Source organism: Lynx rufus, unplaced genomic scaffold (genome assembly GCF_022079265.1).
Source record: "Lynx rufus isolate CCGP_SWC_20201006 ecotype Redwood Valley unplaced genomic scaffold, mLynRuf1.p SCAF_47, whole genome shotgun sequence".
NCBI classification, from domain to species: domain Eukaryota; kingdom Metazoa; phylum Chordata; class Mammalia; order Carnivora; family Felidae; genus Lynx; species Lynx rufus.
In genome coordinates, this window is record NW_025814864.1 from 433,669 (window position 1) to 448,121 (window position 14,453).

Sequence of the window (14,453 nt, forward strand, 5' to 3'; positions counted from 1 at the left end):
TTGCTTTATTCACCCAAAGCAGCTGTTCCTGGAGTTTGCTGTGTGCACAGGGGTCTCGCCGGGTTTATCTGAGGGTCAGAAACGCTGGGTGAAACTCAGCCTGTCTCCCAGGAGATGCCCGTCTGTCATCTTCGTGGGAACATTGTGGTTGGGATGGATGTTTGAACACTTGGGATTTTCTCTTAAACCTGAGATCTGGTTTGGGTTCTTGCTGACTTTAACGGGAGTGTTTAAAACCAAGAAGATCTGCGTTTCCTTCTTGGCACAGAAAGGCCCCGGATCACATCAGAGCCCCAGGACGCGGATGTCACCTCGGGGAACACTGTGTTTTTCACATGCAGAGCAGAAGGCAACCCCAAACCCGAGATCATCTGGCTTCGAAACAAGTAAGTGATTCTCACTGTCCGCCCAGACGCCCCGTCTGCACCACTGGGCGTGTGCCCACGCCGCCACCCTGTGGGCCCCTCGACACTCTCGGCCTCTCCGGTGGAGGGAAGGGTCTAAAGGAGAACGTTTCTGCATCGTTTCTGCTGTAAGGGGCCGTCCGTTACTCCCCCTGCCTGGGGTGAGGGGCGTGAGGGAGGCTGGGTTCTCCGCCGGATCTGGGGGGAGGGCGGCCACCGGGGCTTCGAAGCTGGAACCGTCCTCCTGGGTGAGGAGGGCTCCTTCCTGCTGGGACAGCGTCTTCAGGGACGCCCATCAAGTGGGCGCTTTGGTAGTTAGTTCCTTGCACGTCTGATCGGCCTCAGGAAACGAGCGTCCTCCCTTCCGTCCACAAGCATTTCGGGGTGTGTGGGGGCACAGGTGTCGGAGGACGTGGCTCCCGGGGCCTCGTGTTAACGTGCGTTCTGAACCGACTCCTTGAAAACGGATTGTTAGCGTGAGACCCCCTGTCATTGCTTCTGTGTTCATTCTCACGAGGACACGGACAGGCTTTTCTGCGGATCTTGGCTGTGGGCGTTTACACTCTGAGCTCGCTGGCCGTTCGGTCGTAACAGGGCGCAGAGGACCCTCTGGTGACCGAGCCCAGACGCCCGCCCAGCCGTCGTCCCTCCCAGTGCTGGGCCGTGTTCGCAGAAAAGATGCGCAGGAAGCTGGGGAGCTTGGCCTCGGAGAGCCATCGGGTGCAGGAGGGGCAGCACTTTCCTGCCTGTGAAGTTTGGGAGCCTCGTCTACACTTGGGTTTGTCCTTATGACCCGGGCCCAGCGCTGTGCGGGATGTGAGCAGTGCCAGCCTGGTCCTCAGAGAGGGTGTTCTCTTGGATGTCTCTGGAGTTGTCAAGATTTAAAATCCTGAGTTAGTACAGGAGGAGTACGTGTGTATTTGAAAAGTAGAAAGGCGTGAATTCGGCTGAGCCTTTTCCATTAACCCCAGGCCTGGCGTCTGGTGCTGGGCCCTGCCTCCAGCTGCCAGCCTCCCCTGTGGGTCCGCCTCCCCTGCTGACCTGCCTGCCCTGTTGGCCCACCTCACCGGTGGGCCCGCCTTCCCGACTTGCTGGCTCACCGTGTTTATGGAAGGGAGCTGGGCCAGATCAGTAAGTCTCTTACGTTTGGAACCCCGGGGGGACTGTTGCTTCCATCCAGAAAACCCCGTGGATGAGGACGGATGTCACTTTCGGTGGGTTGGTGCAGGGAGAGAGGTGTGTGAGCCGGGAGGGGAGGGGGGCTCTCACACCTGGCCGCGTCTTCAGCCGAGAGCCTGTAGGTTTCTGAGTGGCGTCCATAGGGAAATGCTCACAACAATGATGGTTTTGTCGGTCAGTGTATGTAATCATTTGCTTTAATGATAGCAAGTGTTTCTGTCCCATTTTCTTGAGTCAGTTTGCCAGAAACCAAGGAAAATGTTTCTTTTGAATTTTTCCCACTATTTTCATTGTTTCCCTTTGGAAAGAGGACCGCTTTGAAACTTAAAAATATTTTTTGTTTTATTTTATTTATTTTTATTTGAGAGAGAGAGAGACAGGGAGGGAGTGTTGGGGAGGAGCAGAGAGAAGGAGAGAGAATCCCAGGCAGGCTCCGTGCTGTCAGCAGAGCCTGACTAGAGGCTCAGTCCCACAGACTGAGATCATGACCTGAACCAAAATCGGGACAGAGTGGGACCCCTGTACAACCACGCCACCCAGTTGCCCAAATTTTAAAATCTTTATAGACTGAAACTGAATAGTAAAAGTAACCAGGAATTAGTGATGCACTAGGTCCGCCCCTGTCCCAGACATGGTAATGATGTGGGACACTGTCGGGGGTGGGAAAGTGTCCTGGAAAGGCCAGGCATGGCGTCTCTGCCTCCCCACGTGCTCAGGTGTCTTCCAGTGTGGACTGGGCCTCCTGGAGCTTTCCGAGTCTGAGCGTGCCAGGTTTGTGTCTTTGCAGCAACGAGCTGAGCATGAACACAGATTCCCGCCTCAACTTGCTGGACGACGGAACCCTGATGATCCAAAACACACAGGAGACAGACCAGGGGATTTACCAGTGCATGGCGAAAAATGCCGCCGGGCAGGTGAAAACACAAGAAGTCACCCTCAGGTACTTTGGGTCTCCAGGTACGTGGAGAGGACGCCACATGAGGGTTCCTTCCAGAGCTGCCCTTGCTCGTGGCGCACAGGCTCCCTCCCTGCACCCAGCTGGGCAGGGCACGGGTAGGACGTGGGCAGGGCATGGGAAGGAAGTGGGCAGGATGAGAGCAGGAAATGGGCAGGAAGTGGGTAGGATGAGAGCAGGAAGTGGGTAGGGTGAGGGCGGGCATGGGCAGGAAGTGGGCAGGATGAGAGCAGGAAGTGGTCAGGGCACGGGCAGGAAGTGGGCAGGATGAGAGCAGGAAGTGGTCAGGGCATGGGCAGGATATGGGCAGGAAGTGGGCAGGATGAGAGCAGGAAGTGGGCAGGGCACGGGTAGGGTGAGGGCGGGCATGGGTAGGATGGGGGCAGGATGAGAGCAGAAAGTGGGCAGGGCACGGGCTGGGCATGGGCAGGGCCAGGGCAGGGTGTGGGCAGGGCGCGGGACCAGAAGTGGGCAGGAAGTAGGCAGGGCGCGGGACCGGAAGTGGGCAGGATGCTGGCTGGAAGTGGGCAAAGCGCGGGTGCGCTAGTCCACAGCGAAATTCCTTCACCCGGAGATGTCGGAGCATGTGGTCCTAGGTAATCCTCGACCTTTGCTCTGTTTTTTAAGAAGAAATTCAGCCTGATGTTTTCTTAAAATGAGTCCATTTGTGTTTATTGTCATGAGCAACATATTTGGATTTATCAGTTTTGCATCCTGGGACTATTTATCCAGTCTTTTTTGTATTCTGTGCCTAATTTTGGAATAATTGCCCGTCTTCTGTTTCCTGCTTCCACTTTGGAAGCCACAGCGTGGTTCCTTGATGTCAGTGATTCCCTAGGATAATTTAAACGTGACCTTAAGTTACCAGAGTCGATAATCACCCCCTACTGTTGTCTCCAAAGTAGGCTGCGTTCTGATTTTTCGGTGTATGAAACATTTTGTGCTTCGTGTGTTGTGTGGTCGTAGCATAGTTAGCACTTCTGAATCTCGCCCTTTCTTTCTCACTTGGAGCTGGAGTCAGGCGGCAGCCCCTCATGAGGACCAGCTTTGGGTTAATAAAACTTGAAGGAGATTTATTTCCACATTCGACTGATGCCAACTCTGTCCACACTGGGTGCGCAGTTGCACCCAGAGCTGTCCTCGCCTTTGCCTCTGTTTCTCCACAGGCTCTGAACAGCCACTTCTCAAGCCACAGTTGCACGTGCCCTCCGGGTGGGCTTTGACTTTGGGGTTCTTGCCCCTGCAGATGGCTTTGTGGTCTCTAGCTTGCCATCCTCCAGAAATGCTAATATTAGGATCATTTCTGCACCTTCTATTATCTGTTCTTTAGATATGAGTTTAGTACGGTTTAAACATTAACCGAACACGAAAGGCGCAGAAATGTTCTTCTGTGAGTCTTTCTTCATCCCCTAAATTCACGCCTCCAACCCCACTCTCCCAGATTATGACTAGGGCTGCTTTCTTCGCCCCCTGCCTTGCTTGTTTTTCATCTCAGAACGTGACTGGTTCTCTTACTCTTTCCTTTTCACAGCTGCGTGGAATTCATGATCTGTGGCAATGTGATCTATTTAACTGGTTCTCTGGAGTTTCTCAGGTTTTTCCTCAAATCTTTTGCTATTATCAGTCCACATCATCCCTTTATCCAAAACCTCTTGGGTCTGATATCATTTGGAAATCAGAAATTGGGGGAATTTCAGCAGGGCCACCTGGTACGTAATCTGTTTAACTGGCTCGAGGGGTCCCGGGCACCGCCCTGTAGCCAGCGTATCCGCGTCCCACAGCGAGCTGCGTGCAGTCATGTGACGAGGAGTAAGTTAAGACTCTAGACGCTTCTCGTCAGATTAAGTTTTGCAAATAAATTATTAAAGATGTTTTGTGTTTGGAGCGTTTTTGGATTTCAGAATTGGGGAGAAGGGTGTCGGCCTGAATATACACCACAGGAATTTAAAAAGCACCCTTTTGGGGTACAAACCTTGTTTTACATGCTCGTAAACTCCTAGGAGAGTGATCTCTGGGTAACGGGGTGTATGACTTCTCAGTTCTGACGTGTGTGGCCACGTCACCGCAGGCGGGCCGTGGCGGTTTATGCCGCTGGTGTGTGAGCTCCGTGCTGCGTGGACGCCCTCACAAAGCAGGTCGCTCGGGGCGGCACAGACTCTCTTCTGGATTCAGAGCTGGAACATACTAGCTCAGCTAGCTTGTGCTTTCTTTTTGCATAGGAAATGGGTTATTTTTATTTGTTCTAAATACAGTTTAAAAACAGTGTTCCGTGCTAGTAAGAGGCTCTGGCAAGGTTTGACCGGACTGACCCAGTGTACTTAGAACGAACAGAAGTAAGGATCCTGCCTGGGGCTGCTCCGTCCACGCTGAAAGAGGGAGCCGCCCGGCCACCTGTCGGGCACTGACGGCCCTCATCCGAGGCAGCACATCCCTGCCGGCTGCACGTTCTTTAAAAGAGAAAGAAGACGAGAGCGTGTTGATTAAACTCTTTGCTTTATTTTAAGGCCAGTAGATGGAACGAGTGGCCTGGAGAGAGAGAAGCCCGCGCAGAGCCCTGTTGCTTGGCCAGAGGAAACTAACCCAGAACTTGTGTTTCCTTGTGACAGCCCGACCCGCTTTTGTAATCCAGCCACAGAACACGGAGGTGCTGGTCGGCGAGAGTGTCACCCTGGAGTGCAGCGCCACAGGCCACCCTGTGCCGCGGATCACCTGGACCAAAGGGGACCGCACGCCCCTGCCTGAGGACCCTCGCGTGAGCATCACCCCCTCTGGCGGCCTGTACATTCAGAACGTCCAGCAGGACGACAGTGGGGAGTACACGTGCTTCGCATCCAACAGCCTGGACAGCATCCATGCCGCGGCTCTGATCATCGTCCAGGGTGGGTCGGGCGCCCCTCGTCGCTCGCGTGCAGACCCTCTCCCCGCCCCCAGCGCACTTCCCACCTCCGACTTCCGTGACTTGGGGATTCGTTTGGTTTCCGAATGGAGACTTTAGGACAGTTGATTTCTCCCGGAGCTTTATCTCTGGCCGTGTTATCTGTGGCACGTAGGGCACCTGGCGTGTGTAAGGCGAACACACGAGTGTGGGCGGTGTGCACGGGCGTGTTGAGTCCATCAGTAAGCCTTGCATTCAGCTCGGAACTTCCCAGGAGTAGCTTTGGCTCCAGCTGCAGACGGGACCTGTGGTTTTAAGAGCTCAGCTCTGTGTTTCCTAACGTCCGACTGACTCTTAGTGAGTTTGTTGCCTTGTTAATAGATTACACAGTGAGGCATTTGAGGAGAAGCTCTGAGCCAGGAGAGCGCAAAATCCCGGGAGATCAGCCCTCTCCCGATGTGTCTGTCTTCCCCAGCCTCCCTCCTCCACGGAAGCCCCCTCCCTTGCCGTCTGCTGTGAGTCTGTCCTGCTGCCTCTTTGGGCACGTAACCGCGTGGTGCTGTCGTCTGGTCGTTACTGTTGCACGCACGGACCTGTTCTGGGCTTAGGGCTGTGTGATTCACACCCCCGGCAGCAAACCAGCTCCTGTCCCCACGTACAGCTGGGCCAGGTGACGCTTAGCCACAAAAGGACGAGCGGACGTTGCACGGCGAGAGGAGCGGAACCCCCTCGTTAGCCTCACCGCCGCCCGCACACGCGCGTGCGGTGGGGCTGAGTCGGCAGAGGTCTCTGAACGTCTCCCAGCGTCCGATGCCTTCTGCCGTCATGCTGTTCCCTCTCTGGCGCCCCCCTGTGGCACAGCTGGCCGCTCGGGGCCGTGGCGCCTGCCCGGAGGGAGGACCCGGATGCTCCTTCCAGAGGTTTTACCCAGATCCACCTCTGAAATGATCTTTCCCGTGTTTTTCCTTCCGGAAGCTCTTCCCCAGTTCACCGTGACCCCTGCGGACAGAGCTGTTATCGAGGGCCAGACGGTCGATTTCCAGTGTGAGGCCAAGGGCTACCCACAGCCGGTCATAGCGTGGACCAAAGGAGGTAAGAGCCGCCTCGGGAAGTCTGTCTGCCCTTTCCAGGCAGCCCCGGAGCCCCTGCCCAGGCCCGAGTGGTGGCCGAGCCGAGGCGTCCTGGCCGTGGGGACCGTCAGCGTGTGTGTGTGTCCCAGCCTCGCCTTCGCCCACTGCTGCCGAGAAGGACACGGGGAGGAGACTGTCCACGAGGTCGCTGGGGTGGCCTTCTGCTTTCTTGCTCCTCCCATGTAGTCTGTGTCTTGCTTTTGATCTACACTGAATTAGCATCTCGATGGGATTTCGCAGCATGTAGGATAGAAGTTTCTGGAAACTGATTGTAGCACATGTCTGTTGGAAGCTCATTTCCTGGGGCCGTCGTGCTGTGTCTCCACCTGCGGTGAGGTCACACTGTTGATCTCCACCTGTCGATCACGCTGATTCCCCGGGGCCACCTCTCCTACTGCAGCTGGTGAACCGCAGGGCAGATGACGCAAAGACACAGACTTCTCCCGGGGCGCTGGCAGCCCGGCTGGGAAGGTGGGGGGAGGAGAGGTGGCCCCCGGGCTCCGCCCTGGGAGTGACCTTGAGAACCTGCCTGGAACCGGAGGGCAGCTCCCCTAAGGGGCCCTTAAACCAGAGGAGCACCCGGGCAGGTGCGGCAGGAGCTATCTGCTGCACCTCTATTCTGGGCAGGAGGGGCTCTGCCAGGGCATGTGCCCCCTCACCTGGGGTGTCCTTCGCTTCTGAGTAACTCCCGCCCTGCCCCCTGCCCCCTGCCCCGTGGCCCGTCCTCGGGCCGACGTCACACACGCCCCCTGTGTCCTGGCTCCTGTGTGTTTAGCCTGCGTCCCTGCCATCCGCTCCTCCCTGCTTCTGGGCAGTTTCTCAGAGGCGGGGACGGGTCTCTTGTCCCTGACCTGCCGCACGCCCCGTAGGCTGGACCGTCGCTCAGGAGGTGCTGACCCAGGGGCCCTGCTTCTCGTTTGCTCCGAGAACGTTCTGCTGACCGACGTACCCGAGTCCTGCCTCTAACCCGCCACTCACTGCGTGTCCCACTGACTGGCGCCCCCGTGCCTTTCAGGGAGCCAGCTGTCCGTGGACCGGCGACACCTCGTCCTCTCCTCGGGAACGCTCAGGATCTCGGGTGTGGCGCTCCACGACCAGGGCCAGTACGAGTGCCAGGCTGTCAACATCATCGGCTCCCAGAGGGCTGTGGCCCACCTGACCGTGCAGCCCAGAGGTACGCGCGGCTCCCTCCTGGCGGACCCGCCGCTCTATGCGGATGCGCCGTCCGGAGACGCGGGCCTTCTGCGGCCAAGGTTCCCGTCACTGCTCGCGACAGAGCGTGTCCTCTTCCTCTGAACACCCGTCCCTCGTACCTGCTCGAGGTACAAGGTGTGCGTCTTGCTCGTGGAGCTCCTCGTGGGGAACCCGACGAGGCCGGCTTGTCTGTGCTCTGGGGCTGATTCTTCCCACTTCACAGAACGGCTCTCATATCCTTTCCGGGATGGTCACTGTGGCCAGGGGTCTGATAGCTCCTGACCCGTGGACGAATCCTGAGAATGTCCCAGGGATTCTGTCTCTCGCCCCATTGTCCCATGAGCCTTCACACACGTCTTCCTTTTGTCCTTTGTGGGTGCGTGGTCTGACCATTCTCTCCGTGAGAGGCGCCCAAGCCGGAGTGTGGCTGGTGCTGCACGGTCCCCAGCCCCTGGGGGGTCCTTCCCTGATGGTTTGGGGCCTGGGCTGTCTTCCTGTTACCCAGGCGGGCTGGACTGCTCTCGGCTGGGGCTGACCTTCCCATTCCCGACGGGCAGCATGTGGGATGGCCTGTTGCATGAGATCCTGTGGGTGGTCCCTAAAGGGCACCAGGACTTCCCACGTGGGCGTGGGCCAGGATCCTCACTTTCCTGGTGAGGAGAGCTCTTCTCCTAAGTGTGCGTTTCCCGTCCTAACCATCAGGCTCTCTCCGGGGCCCGTGACGTCCCGGTCCCCCCGCCCCACGTAGACAGGAGCTGGTTAGGGCTGCCGTCTGCTCTTCAGACGTGCTCCTCAGGTCCAGCGTGGGCCGCGGGCAGACCATCTCCCCTTTCCTCCGGCCCTTCGGCTCTCTGCAGACAAGGCTAGGAGGCAGGGTGACAGGCTGAGACTGGCAAGAGGGCCCTGGGTCTGGCCTGGCTGCGGGCAAGGGCCTGTGCTCTTTTGAAGCCTTTTGCTGTAAATCACGAGTGTCTTGGGGTTTCCACCGTGGTCAGCCGGCTGCCCCTTGCTTTGCAGTCACCCCGGTGTTTGCCAGCATCCCGAGCGACAGGACGGTGGAGGTGGGCACCAACGTGCAGCTCCCCTGCAGTGCCCAGGGGGAGCCTGAGCCCGTCATCACCTGGAACAAGGTAGCACCTGCCACGGGCGGGGGAGAGGGGGGTGGCTGCCGGCCGCGCGCTTCCTCTCGGAGTCAGCAGATGCTGCGGGCCCCTTACTGACAAAGCAAAACGAGGCAAATGCACAACACAGCATCATCCTCTTCGCGACCTTCCCCGTGACAAAAGCCAAGAAAACCTTCTGGCTAGATCCGTGGCCCCATAATCCACACAGGAGGTTTTTGGTGTTATTGCATTCTTCCGTGTTGTTTTTCTGAAGCCCGACGCAAAAGTGCATTTCCACGTTTAGCCATTATAAACAAGAGTTCGATGGGACGTGTCCCCGGAGGATGGGGTGGCCATGGGCAGGGGTCCCTCGGAGGGAGGCTTGAGTTCCCCCCACTGTCTGCCAGACTCCACCTGCCATGACCACACGGGGCCATCCCGCTGGCCCTTGCCCAAGCTCTGTACCTTCCCTACGGTCGTGCACACCGCATAGGGGTGTCCTTTCATGAGCCCCCGATCCCCAATCCTGGAGACTCCAAGGAACTTATCTGTGTCTTCTCTGGATCTTTTGCAGGAGTTTAAGAAAACTCTCACCGAATTGGATTAAATGTTCTCTTTCTAGTTTTGGGTAGACGTGACCACAGTCCGTGTGACCCGTCCGCTCATGAGGTCCTGAGACAGGCGGTGTCCCCACCCCAGAAAGACAACTCCTGCTTCTTGATCTTATTCTTAGTATCATTTCTGTTCTGCTTTGTTCCAGGATGGGGTTCAGGTGACGGAAAGCGGGAAGTTTCACATCAGCCCCGAGGGGTTCTTGACCATCCACGACGTCGGGACCGCGGACGCAGGCCGCTACGAGTGTGTGGCCAGGAACACTATCGGGCAGGCCTCCGTCAGCATGGTGCTCAGCGTGAGCGGTGAGTCCCCTCGGCGCGTGTGTCCTGAGGTTGGCAGACAGTCTCCCGCGTGGACTCACATAGCAGGAGGGCACCTGGCCCAGCGCACTTGCAGACTGACGTCTGAGGGTTTTCAGGGTTACAGGAAGGCAGGGCACCCCCAGTTTGCAGGGGCGTTGCCGGGATCCTGAGAGGAGAGCCGCCTGCCCAGCCTCACACGCTCTGGCGGCCACCCCGAGACCGCAAGCCGCTGTGGTCACGTGCCCTGTGCGGCTTTTCTTGATGAGGGGTTTGGTGGTTGGTGGAGTCGTCATCCAAACCCATTCGGGTCTGGGAGCATGTAATTTGCAGTCCCCATCTGGCAGGAGTGGACGCGGCGGGTGCCCCTTCACTGTCCTCGCGCCGGTTCTGGAAGGGGCCACGTGTCCTCCCGGGATGAGTGTCTGGCATCACTGACCGGTCCCGCCCCGGACTCTGAGCCACGCTGAGCCCACCTCTGCATCTGCCCCTTGCCTGTCTCGTTCACCTGTTCTGTCCACATGCTGCCGCCATCTTCCTGAAGGCTCAGATCCCCGACGTGTCGCTGTCGCTGCCCTGTGCCCTGTGGCTCCAGGGCAAACCCACAGTGTTAGGTTGGACCCAAAGTTGCGTCTTCTGTATGTCCCGTCAAGCTTCCCCTCCGCCATCCCGAGCGGCCACCACCTTCGCTTGGGTCTGTGTTTTTGCCTTCCTGCCTTCTCCACGGGCTTGTGAGTGCCCACAGGAAGCAATGGGGTTGGGTTGGTTTGTACACCCGCCACCCCCCACGCCTTAAGCCTAAAGCCACTTCTTAAATAGGAACCACGGGGGCTCCCGGGTGGCTCAGTCGGTGAGGTGTCTGACTCTTGATTTCAGCTCAGGTTGACTCCAGAGTTGTGTGATCGAGCCCCGAGTCGGGCTCTGCGCTGACAGTGTGGGGTCTGCTTGGGATTCTCTCTGCCCTCCCCCTGCTCTGCCTCTCCCCAACTTGTGCTTTCTGAGTCTCTCTCTCAAAATAAATAAAAAATTATTTTAAAAGGGCAGCCTTTTAAAAAAAATAAAAAAATAAATGTGAACCATAAAGGAATAACTGGAAGCCTGATTTTGGAGGGTTTTCTTAGGGAAAGATATTATTTTCCCATCATACATGGTGTGTGAAATGGATGTAAAATTAGATTGGTGAATTTTATGCCTGTGTTTTTTTAATTGCAGTTTTTATACCTGAAGTAATGTTACTTAAATGTGAATTGATTATGTATGAGATTTAAAAATAATCTCCCCACGATCCCACCTCTAAGAAATAAGCACTATTAACGTTTTGGTGAATTTCCTTTATTTTTTCAAAAGGTAGGTAAATGTTTTCGTGTTAGTTTTCGTGATTGTCGTTTACAGAGGAAAACAAATTGAAGTGATTCATAATAATGAAACATTGGAGTCATAACATTCTATACAATTATCGTCTAGCACTTGACATAAAAACTTTCGGTTCCAAAAGTTAGTAAGTTTGGCTCCGTGTGAGACCCACTGTGTGGGGGGTCTGCCTGGGAAATGCTGTTGGGCCACGTGGGTCGAGAGCAGGTAAATGTGTCCCACGCACCGTGGCTCGCCCGCTGCGTGCCCGTGTCGGCGGGGAGGTGAGCGTCCCGGGCAGCCGCTCTGTACACGGCTGAGGGCGGGCGCAGGGGTGTCGGGGGCCCGAGGGGCTGCGGCTCACGTGCAGGCGGCGGACGCGGACGAGTAACAGAGCGAACAGCAGGCTCCAGTCGTGATCCGACCGGGAGGCTGGGGCTCGGGGCAGGTGGTCGGGGAGGACCCGCCCTGGACAAGCACATTCTGAGAAGTGGGGCCGCGTGGCCTGGCGCGAGTTGTGGACGTGAGGCCTGAGGTTGGGACGGGCCGAATGCCAGAGGCCAGGCGGGGTCGGGGCCTCGTCAGCCGGGCTGTAGTCTGGCTTTTATTGCACGGGTGTGGGAAGCCACCGGAAAGGTCCGAGCAGCTCCGAGGCAGTAAGGACGGTGAGGTGTGGGGGAGGGAGCGAGGACGGTGTCTGCCAGCGTCCCAGTCGACGTGCTGCCGCAGCACAGGCGTGATGGGCCTGCCGGCCGTGGACCCACGCGGAGCCCGGCCGGCGAGCGCCGTTCGTTGAGATGTCACAGAGCGGGGTGGAGGCCGGGATGAGGCGCACGGAAGGTTCTGTGTCCACGCGTGAAAAGCACGAGTAAGCTTCAGGGAGGGAGATGGGCTGGTGTGGATTTGTGAGTATTTAGACCACTGCCCCGTGTGACCCCCAGGGAGGGCCTGAGGCTGGCCGGGCTCAGCGGGGAGGTCTGGTGGGAAGGAGGAAGCGGCCACACCGCTGCAGAAGGAACAGAGGTGGGGGTAGGCATCAGGAGGCAGGAGTGGGGGTCAGGTAGACCCGGCTCCTGTAGGTCCTTGGGAGGTGTGAGGAATCAGGAGGGAGTGTGTCCCAGCAGGAGGGAGTGTGTCCCCAGAGGGAGGAAGTGTGTCCCAGGAAGGAGGAAGTGTGTCTCAGAAAGGAGGAAGGAGGGAGTGTGTCCCAGGAAGGAGGAAAAAGGAAGTGTGTCTCAGGAAGGAGGAAGGAGGAAGTGTGACCCTGGAGGGAGGAAGTATGTCCCAGGAATGAGGAAAAAGGAAGTGTGTCTCAGGAAGGAGGAAGGAGGAAGTGTGTCCCTGGAGGGAGGAAGTGTGTCCCAGGAAGGAGGAAGTGTGTCTCAGAAAGGAGGAAGGAGGGAGTGTGTCCCAGGAAGGAGGAAAAAGGAAGTGTGTCTCAGGAAGGAGGAAGGAGGAAGTGTGACCCTGGAGGGAGGAAGTATGTCCCAGGAATGAGGAAAAAGGAAGTGTGTCTCAGGAAGGAGGAAGGAGGAAGTGTGTCCCTGGAGGGAGGAAGTGTGTCCCAGGAAGGAGGAAGTGTGTCCCAGCAGGAGGGACTGTGTCCCAGGAGGGAGCAAGTGTGTCCCAGGAAGGAGGAAGTGTGTCCCAGGAAGGAGGAAGTATGTCTCAGGAAGAAGGAGGAAGTGTGTCCCAGCAGGAGGGACTGTCCCAGGAGGGAGCAAGTGTGTCCCAGGAAGGAGGAAGTGTGTCCCCAGAAGGAGGAAGTGTGTCCCAGGAAGGAGGAAATGTGTCCCCAGAGGGAGGAAGTGTGTCTCAGTAAGAAGGAGGAAGTGTGTCCCAGGAAGGCGGAAGTGTGTCTCAGAAAGGAGGAAGGAGGGAGTGTGTCCCAGCGGGAGGGAGTGTGTCCCTGGAGGGAGGAAGGAAGAAGCGTGTCCCAGGAAGGAGAAAGTGTGACCCCGGAGGGAGGAAGTGTGTTCCCGGAATGAGGAAAAAAGAAGTGTGTCTCAGGAAGGAGGAAGTGTGTCCCTGGAGGGAGGAAGTGTGTCCTAGGAAGGAGGAAGTGTGTCTCAGGAAGAAGGAGGAAGTGTGTCGCATTGGGAGGGACTGTGTCCCAGGAGGGAGTAAGCGTGTCCCAGGAAGGAGGAAGGAGGAAGTGTGTCCCTGGAGGGAGGAAGTGTGTCCCAGGAAGGAGGAAGTGTGTCCCAGCGGGAGGGACTGTGTCCCAGGAGGGAGCAAGCGTGTCCCAGGAAGGAGGAAGTGTGACCCCGGAGGGAGGAAGTGTGTTCCCGGAATGAGGAAAAAGGAAGTGTGTCTCAGGAAGGAGGAAGTGTGTCCCTGGAGGGAGGAAGTGTGTCCTAGGAAGGAGGAAGTGTGTCTCAGGAAGAAGGAGGAAGCGGGAGGGACTGTGTCCCAGGAGGGAGCAAGCGTGTCCCAGGAAGGAGGAAGTGTGTCCCAAGGCCAAGTGAAAGAAGCATTTCAATAAGATCATTTAAATTTGTGTCGGACTCTGGAAAGGCGGAGTACGTTTAGGGAAAAAAGTACCACTTCGTGCCCGGTGACCTTTGCTCCAGCTGCGTCAGTGGATAGGGGTAGAAGATCGGTTGGTTCGGGGTTATTTTATTTAGCAAACTCTGGTATTAAGTGGGAAGAGACGAGAAGAGGGAAGTGGAAAGGCCCAGAGGCCTGCAGGCTAAGCCGTGTGTGCGTGTGGTAATGGTGCGCTCGTGGCGGTGACGTGATCAGCCCATAGTGGACAGGAAAATGGAGGGAGCAGAGTCTTTGTAGGGGCGAACGGCTGGAGATCCAGGCACCTGTGGAGGGTTTGGCCACTGACGGAAGGACGGAATCCACCAGGAATTAAAATTGGCCGGAGCCGAGGCTCCACTCGCGGCCGGGCTTCGCTGGAAGAATTGGCTGCTTCACGTCCGAGCTGCTTTTCCCGTCCTCCTCCAGGGTCACGTGGTTTCAGAAATTAAGGTCTATAATTTACATATGGCTTGGAAATAGCTTCTAGCGTGATTTAACTTTGGTGTGAAAATAGTACTGGAGGGAGGTGTGCCTTATTCTAAATGATGTCGTGTCCAGATGTGATCGCCTGAGTAACTTGCGGGGCAGTTTTTGGGTAATGAACGACTTTGTGTTTTCCAGTTCCTGACGTCAGCCGAAACGGGGACCCGTTTGTGGCCAAATCGATTGTTGAAGCAATTGCGACTGTGGACAGAGCCATAAACTCGACCCGCACGCACCTGTTTGACAGGTACTGGGGGCGGAAATGGGTTCAGACCACTGTTTGGTCAGTCTCCGGGGTGAAGCGAATGTGGTTCAGGACACGAAGCTGTGACCTACG

At 57.0% G+C, this 14,453-nt stretch overlaps 1 protein-coding gene across 1 annotated transcript in view; it reads left to right on the forward strand.

The window, feature by feature from the left end:
- The window catches only part of PXDN (peroxidasin), a 78,780-nt gene that overhangs the window by 47,258 nt on the left and 17,069 nt on the right, over nucleotides 1-14,453 (forward strand). Inside the window, exons 11-18 of the mRNA XM_047098330.1 lie at nucleotides 269-386; nucleotides 2,371-2,540; nucleotides 5,145-5,417; nucleotides 6,389-6,505; nucleotides 7,559-7,717; nucleotides 8,755-8,867; nucleotides 9,601-9,757; nucleotides 14,255-14,363. Coding sequence (XP_046954286.1) covers nucleotides 269-386; nucleotides 2,371-2,540; nucleotides 5,145-5,417; nucleotides 6,389-6,505; nucleotides 7,559-7,717; nucleotides 8,755-8,867; nucleotides 9,601-9,757; nucleotides 14,255-14,363 — 1,216 coding nt within the window. The remainder of the gene's footprint in view (nucleotides 1-268; nucleotides 387-2,370; nucleotides 2,541-5,144; nucleotides 5,418-6,388; nucleotides 6,506-7,558; nucleotides 7,718-8,754; nucleotides 8,868-9,600; nucleotides 9,758-14,254; nucleotides 14,364-14,453) is intronic.